This window comes from Rhinatrema bivittatum, chromosome 6 (genome assembly GCF_901001135.1).
Source record: "Rhinatrema bivittatum chromosome 6, aRhiBiv1.1, whole genome shotgun sequence".
NCBI classification, from domain to species: domain Eukaryota; kingdom Metazoa; phylum Chordata; class Amphibia; order Gymnophiona; family Rhinatrematidae; genus Rhinatrema; species Rhinatrema bivittatum.
This window is the reverse complement of record NC_042620.1, coordinates 263,130,767-263,145,297: the sequence shown is the minus strand read 5'-3', so window position 1 is coordinate 263,145,297 and position 14,531 is coordinate 263,130,767. Positions and strand designations below refer to the sequence as shown.

The following is a 14,531-nucleotide window of genomic DNA, read 5'->3' as shown; positions in this document are numbered from 1 at the left end:
GCAGGTGAAAAGCTTCTCTCCTCCCTCCTGCTGCAACACCCTTTCCACTCTCTGAATGGGGCAAAGGTTTCCTTCTGTTTATCTACCTTATCTGCTCCTGTGACTTCTATTATACAAAGTTATTTTTTTAATGCAGACTATTCAAGACCTGCTTGGGCTGAGGAAGAAGCAAGTGTTTTCTGCTTGCTCTTGACTATAAGCCACTTCCACATACCCGCTCCTTGAGAGAGGTCCCAGGATTAATTGTGGTAAGTTGGATTCCAGGGATTCATTTTCTCCCTCCCATTCAATGGTTCTCTTCTCCTCTCTCTGCTGCCTTCGCTTTGGCAATGTCCATACCTGGGAACGTTTGAATTGTGGTCACCCTGAGATTGCTGTTGATTCGCAGTGCACTGGGGGAAGGGATAAATCATATCAACTTTTTCTATTCCACCCCCTCCCTGCTAATCCACATTCTCTCTCTCTCTCTCCCTCTCAGCCACTACCACTACTTCCTCCCCTCCCCTCCCCCGCCAGGGATGACCCCAGCATTCTTCCCCTTCCTCCCTCCCTAACTCCAACACTTTCTTTTCTCCCTGACTTGTCCACCCTCACTCAGCCCTCAGCTGAGTCCTAAATCCTGGAATCACAGCTGCAGGCTGAGCTGTGGTATGTTGTGGCCCCTTTCCAGTTTGTCCCCACACGCTGCCTGCGGTGTGTAGTGTGCAGGCTCCCTGCCCTCCTGGGTCCTTGCAGGCTCCCTGATGGGAAAGTGGCTGAGGCTGGGGAGAGGCCAAGCTTTTTAGTGTTCCCAGGGAGACCCGGTAATTGATGCAAAGTTCCTGAGTCTTCAGGAGACATCAGGAGAGTTCACAGATATGGGGAAGGGTTAGGATCATCGGGACTGAGATACATGGATAAGGCTGGGGCGGGCTCATTGCTGGAAGAGTAGGGAACTGTCAGCCAAGAATGAGACACATTAGCAGAGCCATGTGTTTGAGTCTCAGTACTGGAAGATAAAGGGGGTGTTACAGAGTAAGAGTAAGGCACATTGAGAAATCTGTATGTAGGCCCCAGTTTTGTAGTAGTTGGGGAGCTGAAGGGTGGAAGTGAGGTACAGTGTGCGTGTGTGTAATCCCTGGGCGGGACGGATCCTTTTACTTGTGCCGAGGGGCATATAAGAGAGAGAAAACAGACTGATCCTTTCTGCACAACCCTCTTTCACTCTCTCTCAGACTCTCTGAGCCCCAGGATTCCGGTGTGGGGAGGAACAATAGTTCTTATACCCTGCTTTTTGCAAGACCAGCCCTTTCTCCATCCTCTGTACATAGCACTGATTATTAACACTCTCTCTGCATCAATAAGCACACATGAGAAGGATGGCGGTTTCCAGCTTCTTTACTGGTGGTTGATTAGATGACTGGATAACATTTACAGTTTCAATCCGTTTCTTGGTCAAAGGCAATAAATAAAACGGCAGAAAGATTTAATAAACTTGTGACTCCACTTCTTTAGCAAAGTCTCTACTTTTACTGGAAGCACTTTAATACTTAGTTTCCTTCTCAGTTACTCCAAATTCTCCAAGAATTTAGTTCAACCTTCCCTCAGTATCCCAATTGCCTCATTAGCTCTTCCCACTAATGGTGGTTAGAATACAGTCCCAGTAATTTATCAGAACTTAGTCCCAGATTTTTGCTCTTCCTAAATCCTCTTTAATCCTTGAACTCCTTAGGCAGCACCTGAGGAGCACTTCACTTCCTTTGAGTTAGCAGCAACAAATCTTTTGTTACCTTTCCTTTGTACCCTTTAGTTTCCTTCCTTTAGTGTCACTGGCTGGGATCTGTTCCTCCACACTGCTGGTTCTTTCAGAATGAAAGACTCCTCTCTCTCCATGGTTTGGTTACTGAGTCCCCTCATCAGCTCCAAGTGGAACAAAAATATTCTTTGAATCCAAAAAGGGGGAAAATCAAGAACAAGACAGGAAGGGTGGAATAAAATCTCTGCCTTGAAACAGATGAGAGAGCGCAAAAATAACTCCTCAGCATCAGGTCACTGTCAGGTCTAAAGGAAAGCTAGCACACTGCAGGCCTTCCTTACCCCAAATCCAGCCTTGAACACAGGGACGCCCCAATCCACTGAAACAAGAGGGACCAGCTCTCACAGGGAATTCTCCAAAAATTGGCTTAAAAGAGTCCAAAGCAAGCATAAAGGCTGCATAGACAAGAAAAATGGGAAAACCTCTTTACTTCTTTCTCATAACTCTGGAAAAAATTAGCAAGCAGGAGACAGAGGGCTCCTGTCAGCTTGAACTGTAACTAAAAATCCATGAGATGATGCGTTGGGATGATAAATAATTAGGTCATACCATCTGCAGTTCCCACATGGGGGAGCAAAACCCAAACCTCTCTCACTAATTTCTACACAGAACCTCCCCAATCAATTGGGACACTCCTTTTAGTTAGGGAAACCAAAGGTTCGCTACATGTGTGTATGAAGGGGAGGGGCCATTCAATACTGGAGTAGCAGGGGCTGCTGCAGGCCAGAATGAAGATGTGTGGGAGTGAGTGAGTGTGGGTGAAAGGGGGGAGGCATATTCTGAGCGCATCTTCAATTCCTGGGTGCATTCTACTTGGAACACATCATTCACTTCCTTGCACTTATTGGCGATCGTCACCTTCCTAACCACATGATTCCTTGTCATAGAGCTCCACGGTCTCACCTTCTTCAGCAGCACTGTCATCTCTTGAAAGTAAAACCAAAAAAAAAATGAATTATTGGTGAGCAGGATGAAAGGGATGAGGCACAAACAATGTGTGTGCAAGCTGCAACAGTATTGTCCTTTGTTCTATAATTTATTTATTTATTTATTTTATTTATTTATTTATTTATTTATTTAAAGCTTTTCTATACCGGCATTCATGATACAATCATATCATGCCGGTTTACATATAACAAGGGGTGCAATAACTTTCTTTTAACCAGTGTCGAGGAAATAAAAAGATACAATATAACAAGGTTGTTGAAACTGGGAAGGAAGGAGACAGGGAAAGACAAGAAAGGAGACAGGGAAAGACAAGAAATGACTGCAGTCAGCTGCAAAATTATGTTCAAACGTGAATGGTGATGCTATTTCCTTCTACTCCTCTCCCTCAAACTTACCTTTGCCCTGCTCCCTTTCAGCCTGTGGAGAACGTACTCTTACACTCTCTTCACTACTCTTCCTCTGTCACCAGGGGTCATCAGTTAACTGCAGGCTGTCAGCGAAAGCTCCGGCAGTTCTGATTTTGCCCCCACTCTAAAAAGAGATTTGTTGTTCCAGTTTCTTTCAACACATCTGCAAGTCGACATTCAAAGGGTTTCTCTGCATTAACTGTTAGAGTTAGCCAGATACAACCTGAAATTTGAATATTTTCCCCCTTATTGGCTAACGTTTGTCCAGGTAACTTGTTGCCTAACCAAAATTAACCCAGGTAAAATGAGGTGGCAAGGGGGTGCAATTTTGCTTTCTCCCGGCAGCATTGATATATTCAGCGCTGCCCAGACAAAGTTGGCCGGATAAGCCTGGTCAGAAAAATCCCTGTCCTAAAGTGATCTGGATAATTTTGTCCGCGTATATTCAGAAGAACGCTTTTTCAGATAACTTTCCTGCTTAACTTCTTACTCAATATGGACTTCAAGTCAGTAGAGGATACTGGGCAAACAATGGGACTAGCTCGACCATCTGGTCATCCTGTCTATCATAGAAAAGGCAAGTGAGTTGAAAATGTAGAGAAATCTCCTTCCATTTACAAGCGAGGACTCTCTCCCTCTGCATAGGCTGAACTGAAGAGCATGATTCAGAGGCAGGTAGGACTCCTAGATTTCACTGAGGCCAATATTCAAAGCCATTTATCTGGATAATTCACAAGTTATCCAGCTATATGGTAAATTTTGAATATCCCCAGTACTTAGCTGGATAAATTTTGTTCCACTTGGAGCTGATGACCCTTGATACCGGGGACTCATTAACCAAACCAAACAGGTAGATGTGAATCGGTTATTTACTCTTTCGGATAATAGAAAGACTAGGGGGCACTCCATGAAGTTAGCATGGGGCACATTTAAAACTAATCGGAGAAAGTTCTTTTTTACTCAACGCACAATTAAACTCTGGAATTTGTTGCCAGAGGATGTGGTTAGTGCAGTTAGTATAGCTGTGTTTAAAAAAGGATTGGATAAGTTCTTGGAGGAGAAGTCCATTACCTGCTATTAAGTTCACTTAGAGAATAGCCACTGCCATTAGCAATGGTTACATGGAATAGACTTAGTTTTTGGGTACTTGCCAGGTTCTTATGGCCTGGATTGGCCACTGCTGGAAACAGGATGCTGGGCTTGATGGACCCTTGGTCTGACTCAGTATGGCAAGTTCTTATGTTCTTAAATTGTTATCTGGATAAAAATTAGCTGAATAAGTACGAGCAATTTGGGGGCATTCTGTGGTGAGGTTGAGTTACCAAATAACATATATAGCTAACTCCAATATTTGGACTTAGCTATATAACAGGCCGATACAGTAAAAAATTGCGGGAGAGCGGGCGAGCGCCCACTCTCCTGGCGAGCGCACAGGCCACTCTCTTGTGCACGCGATTCAGTAAAAAATTATTCAAATTAGGGCCCGCGGTAAAAAGAGGCGCTAGGGACACTAGCGTGACCCTAGCGCCTCTTTTTTGACAGGAGCGGCAGCTGTCAGCGAGTTTGACAGCAGACGCTCAATTTTGCTGGCACTGGTTCTCAAACCCGCTGACAGCCACGGGTTCGGAAACCGGATGCCGGAAAAATTGAGCGTCTGGTTTTCAACCCGTGAGCTGCGGGCCGATTTTACTTTTTTTTTTTTTTTATTATTTTTCACTTTTGGGACCTCCGACTTAATATCGCCATGATATTAAGTCGGAAGGTGTACAGAAAAGTAGTTTTTACTGCTTTTCTGTGCATTTTCCCGGTGCCAGCAGAAATTAACGCCTACCTTTGGGTAGGCGCTAATTTCTGAAAGTTAAATGTGCGGCTTGGCTGCACATTTTACTTACTGAATCGTGAGGGAATAACTAATAGGGCCATCAACATGCATTTGCATGTTTATTTAAAAAAATTTCTATACCGTCGTTAAGTTAAATACCATCACAATGGTTTACAGCAGGGCACGATAAAGAGAAATATGGGTGCTATAGATTACAAATTACTCGTGTGCCATCATAGTAAGGTAACAATGTAAAATAATAAACTAGGTGTGTAAATTAAACCTGATTGTTAGGAACAAATTAGGCAGTTTGATTTTAACATTAATATGCTTATGTAGGTTACTAAAAACTTCTCGCTTGGTGCATCCTTATCGCTCAACTATTTTTCTCCTTTTCTTTATCTTTATAAAATGCTTGTTTAAAAAGCCAGGTTTTCAGATTAGTTTTGAATAATTTCAGATTTGTCTGTAGTCTTATTTCGAGTGGCATGGTATTCCAGAGTACAGGACCAGCCAGCGACAGTGCTCTTTCCCTTACTTGCGTGAGATGTGCTGATTTGACAGAGGGGACAGTTAGTAGAGCTTTATTTGCAGATCTCAGGTTTCTTTGTGGTACGTGCATGCGCAGTGCCGTGTTAAGCCAGTCGGCTTTATCATCGTGGATTAGTTTATGGATTATACAAAGTGCTTTATATTGTATTCTTTGTTCAATTGGAAGCCAGTGGAGTTCAGCAAGTGTTCCTGTAATATGGTCACTCTTTTTTTTGCCAGTCAAAACTCTGGCAGCGGAATTTTGCAATATTTGCAGAGGTCGAATTGTAGATTGAGGTAGTCCTAACAGCAGGGAGATACAATAATCTGTGCTAGCGAATATCATTGCTTGTAGAACTGTGCGAAAATTGTTAATCGTTAATAGAGGTTTTAGTCTTCTTAGGATCATTAGTTTTGCATAACCTTCTTCTATTTTCTGTGAGATGTGTTGTTTCATGTTTAGCTCAGGGTCAATTATTACTCCTAGATTCCTAACTTTTGTTGCTAACTCGGTGGTTTGAATATTTTTGATTGTGAATGTTAGTTGTGTGTGGTGTGTGTTTTTACGTTCAAGATGTAAGAATTCAGTTTTGTCAATGTTTATAACCAATTCCATCTGGTTTAGGAGCTATTTGATTATTTCTAGGTACATATTGGCTAGTTTCATTGTTTCTTCAATGGTGTTTGGAATGGGTAACAGTAATTGTATATCATCTGCATAAATGTAATGTACGATTCCCAGTCCTGCTAGTAAGTGACATACTGGGAGGAGGTAGATGTTAAAGAGTGTTGCAGATAGGGCTGATCCCTGTGGGACACCAGTTAGCAGTTTGACTTTGTCTGAAAGTGCATCGAAAACGCGCGTCCAAACGCGGGTTAACAGTGCGTGCCACCGGAGCGCACTGTACTGTATCAGCCTGTAAGTGCCTGAGAGCGAGTCTAAAGTTATCCAGTCTTGTGTGGCTGCATAACTTTAGCCTTAACTGGCTATATTCAAAAGAATATAGCCGGTTAAGTGTTGCTGCAGTTAAGAAAAAGAAGAAGAAGAAGCTTGCAGGCCCAATCAAAGCTCCCCCACCCAAGCTCTAAATTATGGGTCCCACCAAATTCCTCAGACTGGATTTCTATAGTCAAATTTGAAGCGATCCGGGACCAGCCTCCCCTCGCCTACTTCCCGGTTCACATTGATATTGACCAAAATTGTCCTCCAGGGCCTCCCGCTCTCCCACTCCAACCCTAACTCTCCCAGTACCTTGAATATGTAAATATTCAGCTTGGATTACGGTGGTACGCCGCTACTGTGAACTAGGTCCGGTTCTTCTAGCATTGCTATGCGAACAAGTACAGAAGCATAAACTACCAGTGTTCCTCACATAGCACAATATAGGATTCCAAATCAGCTGGTTAGGTTTAAACCAGGATGTTTATCCTGCTGAATATCCCTGATAACTTATCTGGCTACATGTAGCTGACTAAGTTATGCGTTCTTTTGAAAATTGGCCTCATTGGTGTGTATATAGTTCATTGGCTAACTGTGTTGCTGATTTTCTGCCAGATCATGCCAAGTCATTGACCTGGAGCCTTTTTATTTACTTATTTGTTATACTCAATTATAATCCCAACATTTTCAACCCAGGACTTGCTTTCTTTTCCTCATTGCAACTGGAATGGAAGGAAGAGGCTGCTGCTGACTCCAACCTAGTGCGCTTTTTTTTTTTTTTTCCAGAAAATTATCATTTGCTAGCTGTCTTATATTATGGTTTTTAGAGTCCTTAGTTTAAGATGGTATGACTTGTAGTTCTTATTTCTTATCCTATGATATAGCTTTGACAATAGCTCCATAGACTTGTTGGCTTGCTTCACTGGCTTCATGGCTCATGTTTTGCCTGTTACCCTATTGTTTTGGCTCTTACTTATCATCTTCCAAAACTTCTGTTAGGCCTCCCAGTCTTTGACTTGATAGTCTCATGGCTTCTGTCATGGTTTCTAGTACACTGCTTTGACTCAGTGCTCTCATGAACTGCATAAGTACTTGTAGTCCCTTCGGCTTGCCTTCTTGGTTCTTTCTTCATTCAGACTCATTCCATGTCAATCCTGAAGACCCTCTCCCTCACTCTCATCACAGATCTTGGACTATCCTCAACCAGAGATGACTGAGAAGATTTACAAGCGTTTCCCCCTGAGAATGGTGTGCGGGATCCCACTCATGGAACCCATTGCCCAGAACTGGAAGAAGATAGAGGAGTTCCAAGCCCGACCAGATGACCTGCTCATAGCCACTTATCCCAAAGCAGGTGGGAGCCATCAGAGACTGGGGAACTTCTCTGAGTATCAGAACGGGAGACAATGAACCACACAAACACACACCGGCACATCCACACACCACATTTAATTTTTGCTCAATGAAAGTAACCTGTGCATATTTTTAGCGCTTTTTTCTAAAAAAGGAATTGCTTATGTTTTCATTTTGTCTGTCTGTGTACACACTATCTTCTCAGTCATTCCACCTACAGGAGCAGATACTTCAATACTTTTTCCTCCTTCCTTCTTTTCCTCTCCCCTTCTGCTTTTTTCCTGTTCATCCTACTTGCTCTGTTTTCACTGTTCTTCCTCCTACATTCTCTCCTCCACTCTTTATCTACTTCCTTCTACATTCTCACCCTGGATACTTCCCCTAACCCTGGGTCCTCTCCTCCATCTTCTGCTATCTCTGGTCCTCAATCTCTCCTCTTTCTCTTCCTCTCCCCCTAATTCCCCAGTTCAGTTCTCTCCTCCTTGTTATTGTTTTCTTCCATTTTCTTTCTCCCCGCACTCTTGCTAACCCACAGCTCTTGCTCTCTCTTTTTTTTGCCTGTCCCCTCTCACTCCTCCCACATTGCTGTCACTTTCCTTGCTTGCCCCCCTCTCTCTCTTATTCTCTCCTCTAACCGAATCCCCCCTCATTCTTTCTCTCTCCTCTCACTGGTTTACCCCTACACACACTCTTTTTCTTTCCCCTTCCTTTGATCTCTTCTTTTTTTTTTTTTTCAAGTCATTTTTATTATGATGTAGGACAGCAAACATAACAACCTCCCCCCTGTACATAGGCTTCTGTACATAGGTTTCTTTGCAGCTTTATCACAATTAAAATGGACATGCTCAATACAGGTCATTCTATGTAACTTCCCCTAATCCCTGTTATGCCCCCCTCATTACCTGTTACCTGTTTCAATGTTACTTGTTTCAATGTAAATCGCCCTGCGAGGCGTTAGTTTTATTTCCTTGTAAACCGGGATGATATGTATATTATACAGGAACCCCAGTATATAAAAACCAAAAATAAATATAAATAAATAAGTAAATCATGAACATTGAATGTATACAAGAAACAGACGTTTGAGCGCTGCTCCTATACCTTTCTGTTTGGTGCCATGTTTCCTCTACTGTTATGCCGCCTAAACATAAGGGCTAAGTGAGGGTTTTCCCCTCTATCTCTACTCACTTTGCGGAGCAGCCACTGATTACCACCTTCATGGCCCCCAGAGCTGCATTAGTCGGTGAGGTGAACCCCATTGCGGAGCCGGTTGGAGGAGAGCCATTTTCGATGACTCTGAGAGATTCAGCTTTGGGCGCTTTGCAGACGTCGCTGAATGATGATGTCAGAGTCTTGTTACTGCAGGAGGGAGCACCTGGAACGTTCCAGGAGGCAGCATCTTTACCATCTTTGCAGCCGGGGAAAGAAGGAGACTCCCCCGCATTTATCTCTTTGACTCGTTGGGGGTCCCCTAATGTCCTCTCCTCTTGATGGAGCCCCCCAACACCGGATGAGCTAAGTCTATCTCCGATTAAATTTGCTATGGTAACATTAGATACTCTGAGAGCTCACCGCTGGGTTGTCAGTTGCCATTAAATCTTGCAATAGCAAAATGGATTTTCTTACTACCTCTTTAGATTTCAAAATTAAAGCTCATTAAGAAACCTTATAATCCTTAAAGTCCTCTGTTGTTAAGCTGGAAGGAGACATTCAGCAAATCCATGAGTTTAATGAGGCAACTATCAAGGATAGAAATGCTTTATCCAGAAGGCTCGAGTTATTGGAGAATCAGAATTATTGCTTAAACATTACATTAACTAACTTTCCTAGAATTATGAGAGAACTTCCTTTATCCACATTTAAAAGATAACTTCGGGAGGTGCTTCTTATTCCTGAGACTGAATTTCCTCTGATAAATAAAGTGCATTTTTTGCCTATTTCTTCTGCCGAAAGACACCCACCTATTTATTCTGGGGGACTTCCCTTGGATATGCAGAATCTCACTACTTTTCTTGAATCTTCTGGTTTTGAGATTATCGATCATCTTACTGTGCCTTCATAAAATGACTTATGAGGAGAGATTGAAGAACCTAAATATGTACACCCTGGAGGAGAGGAGGAGCAGGGGGTGATATGATACAGACTTTCAGATACATGAAAGGTTTTAATGATCCATGGTCCACATGGTAGTTATCTAGCTACTGTCTGCTATATCTTCCTCTTCCCAGTTCCGGAACCCCTGTTCATTGTAACTTTTGTCTTCTCTATACCATGTTAATAGTTAGTTAGGATACGACCCTTGTTATTTGTAAACCAACATGATATGATCTGTATCATGAATGCCAGTATAAAAAAGCACTAAACAAAAAAATAAAACAAGCCTTTTACGATGGAGAAAAATCAGTAGAACTAGGGGTCACGATTTGAAGCTCCAGGGAGGAAGACTCAGAACCAATGTCAGGAAGTATTTCTTCACGGAGAGGGTGGTGGATGCCTGGAATGCCCTTCCGGAGGAAGTGGTGAAGACTAAAACTGTGAAGGATTTCAAAGGGGCATGGGATAAACACTGTGGATCCATAAAGGCTAGAGGATGTGAATGAAGAGTAGAGCCATGGGGGTGGCTTGCTGGAATGTTGGCTACTACCTGGTGATTACTATCCTTACTCAAAAAGCCTTCGCACGGTTAATGCAACCCCAACATTACTCTCTGCTTCAACGGCAAGGGGAAATGTGGAAAAGAGGATTTGCATTCAGATAACAACCAACAAGGACTGAACTTCATAATCTGGGTAAACCAATAAGCATGGGGGTAGCTTGCTTATTACAGCGGTTACTACCCTAAACCAATTAAGCCTGATACATCACTTTGAAAGCATATACAGTGTTGCTCTCTGCTTCTATGGCAGGGGGAAATGTGGAAAACAGGATTTACATTCAGACAACAACCAACAAGGACTGAACTTCACAATCTGGGTAAACAAATAAGCGTGGGGGTAGCTGCTTATTACGGTGGTTAATACCCTAAATCAATTAATTCTGATACATCACTTTGAAAGCATATACAGCGTTGCTCTCTGCTTCAACGCTAGGGGGAAATGTGGAAAACAGGATTTACATTCAGACTACATCCAACAAGGCATTGATCTGTGCAGTCTGGGTAAACAAGCATCAGGGTAACTTGCTTGATGTGGCGGTTACTACCCTTAACCATAAGCCTTATGCTCACCTTTGATGCAACTCTAACATTACTCTCTGCATCAATGACAGGGGAGGGCAGGCAATTTGAATCAAACAGTTACCAACAAGGGCCCTGAACTTGTTGGTTGATGAAACAGATAAGTATGGGAAAATAAGTGTGGGAGCTTGCTGGGCAGACTAGATGGGCCGATTGGTCTTTTTCTGCTGTCATTTCTATATTTCTTTGTTTCACTGATATCTGAGCAAGATATCAGTAAGTTAATGTCTCATTACTTTTGTCATCTTAACTCTCCTTTTCTAAGATTACACAGGAAAGGAGAAAAGGATTTCTTTCTATGAGATCGGAAACTATTTTCTCAGGTGCAACTTTTCTTTTAAGATACCCTTGTAAGTGTATCGCCAAAAAAGATAATGATTGCTATTTTTTTTTTGCCCCAGAACAGTTAAGAGTTTTTCTTGATTCTTCAACTCAGCAATAGCATTCACAGTGATCTTATGTTCTAGTTGTTATATGTTTGCAGCTCCGTTGATCGGAATTATGCCTTTTTTTCTAATTTTGTTTTTCTTATTTCTCCTCTGAATTGCCTCCTTCCTTTGCTAAATTATTAACCATGAATTAAGCCAATTTATTGTAATTTTTTTCTTTTGTCTGTTTTTTCCTTAATGATTTTCTTAATATTTGGATTATACAATATTTCTTACTTGAATCATACTCTGTATGTACTTAAACTGAAATAATAATTAAAAAAAGAGCAGCAAGCCGGATCCCCCTTTTATGGAGCTCAGCACAAACTGGAGAAAGCTTTTTCCTTTGCCCCGCAACACAAGTGGAGAAATCATTAAAAAGCAACAGTTTCGTGCCTTCATATTCAATTCCACCTTTAGCTCTAATCACACTTAAGAGCTTGGACTTACCAGCCCAGTTCAAGATCTTGGCGACAACAGGCCTGGGCTTAGAAATGTTCTCCTTAAAAATGCCTATGCGATGAGCACGTTAGCACACAATAGGCGATCCAGACACAGTCAGGCCCACCGCTGCGGGCAGCCATTTTTCAAAAAATGAGGGAAGATCGGCATCCTTAACTGTTTCAGGTAAACCAATGACCCGAATGTTGTTCCTATGATTCCAATTCTCCTGATCCTCAACAGGCTCCAGCAAATCAGCATTTTCTCTTGTAAAGTTATTTGCGTATCCACACAGGCCACATGATCTTCCTGCTCCGACAGTCTCTGCTCCACTTCAGAAAGATGTTCTGACTGGTTTTTCAAACGGTCTTTTATTTCATCTATCATAGACTGTATTTGGACAGTTGGTTTTCGAGTACAGCAGATACACTTTTGGAAATAGTGTGCATGACTTTTTCACACACCACCACCACAACTTTGTCCGCCTTGGCCTTAGGGGACGCTGCCGCCATTTTGTGCTCAAGCAGCCAATTTTTTTTGTGCTTGGTTCTTACTGGCTTCCCATTCATAACACTGTTTTTTAATCACAAAAGAGTCCATTCGCTGCCATGCGAAATCAAATCTGCTTCTCCATCAAGAACGAGGGAAAAACCAACTCCAGATTGGAGAAAACGAGAGGGGTCCACGGAGCTCAAGTCTGCTGCGGCAGATCAGGTTTCCTCCATTACCAGAAGTCCCCTTTGATCTCTTCTTATTCAAACATGCACTCTTTCTTTTGTTCTCTCTCTCCCTCTCCTCTCCTTCTCCTTCTCCCCCTCTCTTTCCCTCTCCATTACTGGGATCCCGGCAGGACTGGAGAAGAAGACAGTGGTACCCTGCCTCTGTTTGCTGATTGGTTAATTCTTACAGCCATAACCAATCAGAGGTAGGAGGTAGAGAATTCACAGCAGAGCTTGTTCCTGCCTCCTGCCTCAGACTCTGTCCTAGTGCCTGTTAACTACTCAACACAGGTGGGAAACAGGCAATATGGCTGAGAAAAGAGGTGATTTCTAGGATCCAGAGATCCTGGATGCTTTCCCAGATGCCAGGAGAAAGGGCTCTAAACCCAGAATCTCTAGGTCAAATTCGGACAGTTCCCAGGTATGTACACAGGATGGCACAACAGGGGGGAGGGGGAGGGGAGCAGCGTCGGTGTAAGTGAGAAAGGACGCCACAGGAACAGTAACTTTTAAACAGGAGCATGGGTGCACATGTGCGCACATTCATCGGCCCGCACCCAGGGTCGTGGCCATTTTATAACATATGCAACATGTTATAAAAAGAGGATTGGTTATTTCCCTGACATGTGACAAAGAATGGCTCAATCGGCAGTAAGCGAAGGCATGGATACATTAAGTGCCCGACACTTAATATTAATTTTTTCTCTCCTTCACTTACAACCGAGAGGAGATTTCTCTCCTTCACTTACTACTGAGAGGAGATTTGGCAAGCTTTGTTTTATGACATGGTCCTTCCAAATGCACCAGTTCACTTCTGAGCAGGCGTTAAATTTCTCGTAGTAGTGGGAGACGCGCAAGGCAGTCTCTTGCTTAGCGCGCCTCTTTGCATTGCTAAGCCTGCCGCAGGTTTTTTAGTGTGTGGTTTTTAGTGCTAACACCCTTTTCACATACCAGGGCTACATTAGCACCAAAAAAACCCATGCTAAAACGCGAGTAAATCCCATACTAAGTTTAGCGCCCCTTATTGCATCGGCCCCTGAGAGATCTTTTCCATCTGGCTGCCATTGATTGATGAGGCTACATCCTGACTCTAGCTTTTCCCATTTCCTCCCTGCTCTCCGCACACGGGGAGAGAGAGGGGAAACAACAGAATGGCAGGGCTTGGATTAGGGAGCAGAGTGGCTCTTCCTTGTTCTTTCTGTAGCCTGTATTTACGTTTGTTGTTATTTTGTAATTTTTTTCTTCCCATTTTTCTTTTAATTATTGTATGTATTGCTTTGGCAACACATGTAAAATTGTCATGCCAATCATGTTATCTTAATCTGTTCTGCTCTAGCCTCAACCCCCTCCCCTCCTGTTCCCTACACACTCGAGGGGAGGGGCTGGGGTAAGAAGCTTAAGTTCTCTGCTGCTTGAGATTCAGGGCATTGGGCAATAAAGTCTTCAGGCAAGCCTTTGTGTGCTCACGCATAGGGAATCTCCTGGTGCTGCCCCCAAATAATAACGCTCTAAGCAATCACCTGAACTGCCCAATGGAAGAGCTGGCTCTGGTAGTGTTGATACACGTCAGAGGCAGGGCTAACATGGCAGTGCCAGGCCCTGATTGATCACCAAGGACAGTTCTTCCTGACGGGACCAGACTTAAGTCAATTTTTAACATGGTTTACAATCATAGCTTTTTTTTGGGGGGGGGGGGGGGTGTGGATTAAAAGGAAAAAAAACATTCTTACAAAGTGCTCTGCAATGCTTTTCTTGCTTATTGTTTAACCTCTCTAGGCACTACCTGGATGCAAGAGATCGTGGATCTTATAAACAATGAGGGGGATCTGGAAAAGGCCCGCCGAGCTCCCTTCTATGTCCGGATCCCATTCTTGGAACTTTCCTCCTCCATATCATCCATACCAGGTGGGCC

At 43.1% G+C, this 14,531-nt stretch overlaps 1 protein-coding gene across 2 annotated transcripts in view; it reads left to right on the top strand.

The window, feature by feature from the left end:
- The first annotated feature begins 54 nt into the window (after window positions 1–54).
- Window positions 55–14,531, top strand: part of LOC115094228 (sulfotransferase 1C1-like) — a 28,562-nt gene continuing 14,085 nt past the window's right edge. The window contains exons 1-3 of one of the 2 annotated variants that reach the window (XM_029607055.1): window positions 55–248; window positions 7,629–7,797; window positions 14,396–14,524. In XM_029607055.1, the coding sequence (XP_029462915.1) occupies window positions 7,653–7,797; window positions 14,396–14,524 (274 nt within the window). In that variant the 5' untranslated portion in view covers window positions 55–248; window positions 7,629–7,652. The remainder of the gene's footprint in view (window positions 249–7,628; window positions 7,798–14,395; window positions 14,525–14,531) is intronic. The other variant, XM_029607056.1, reaches the window with a different exon arrangement.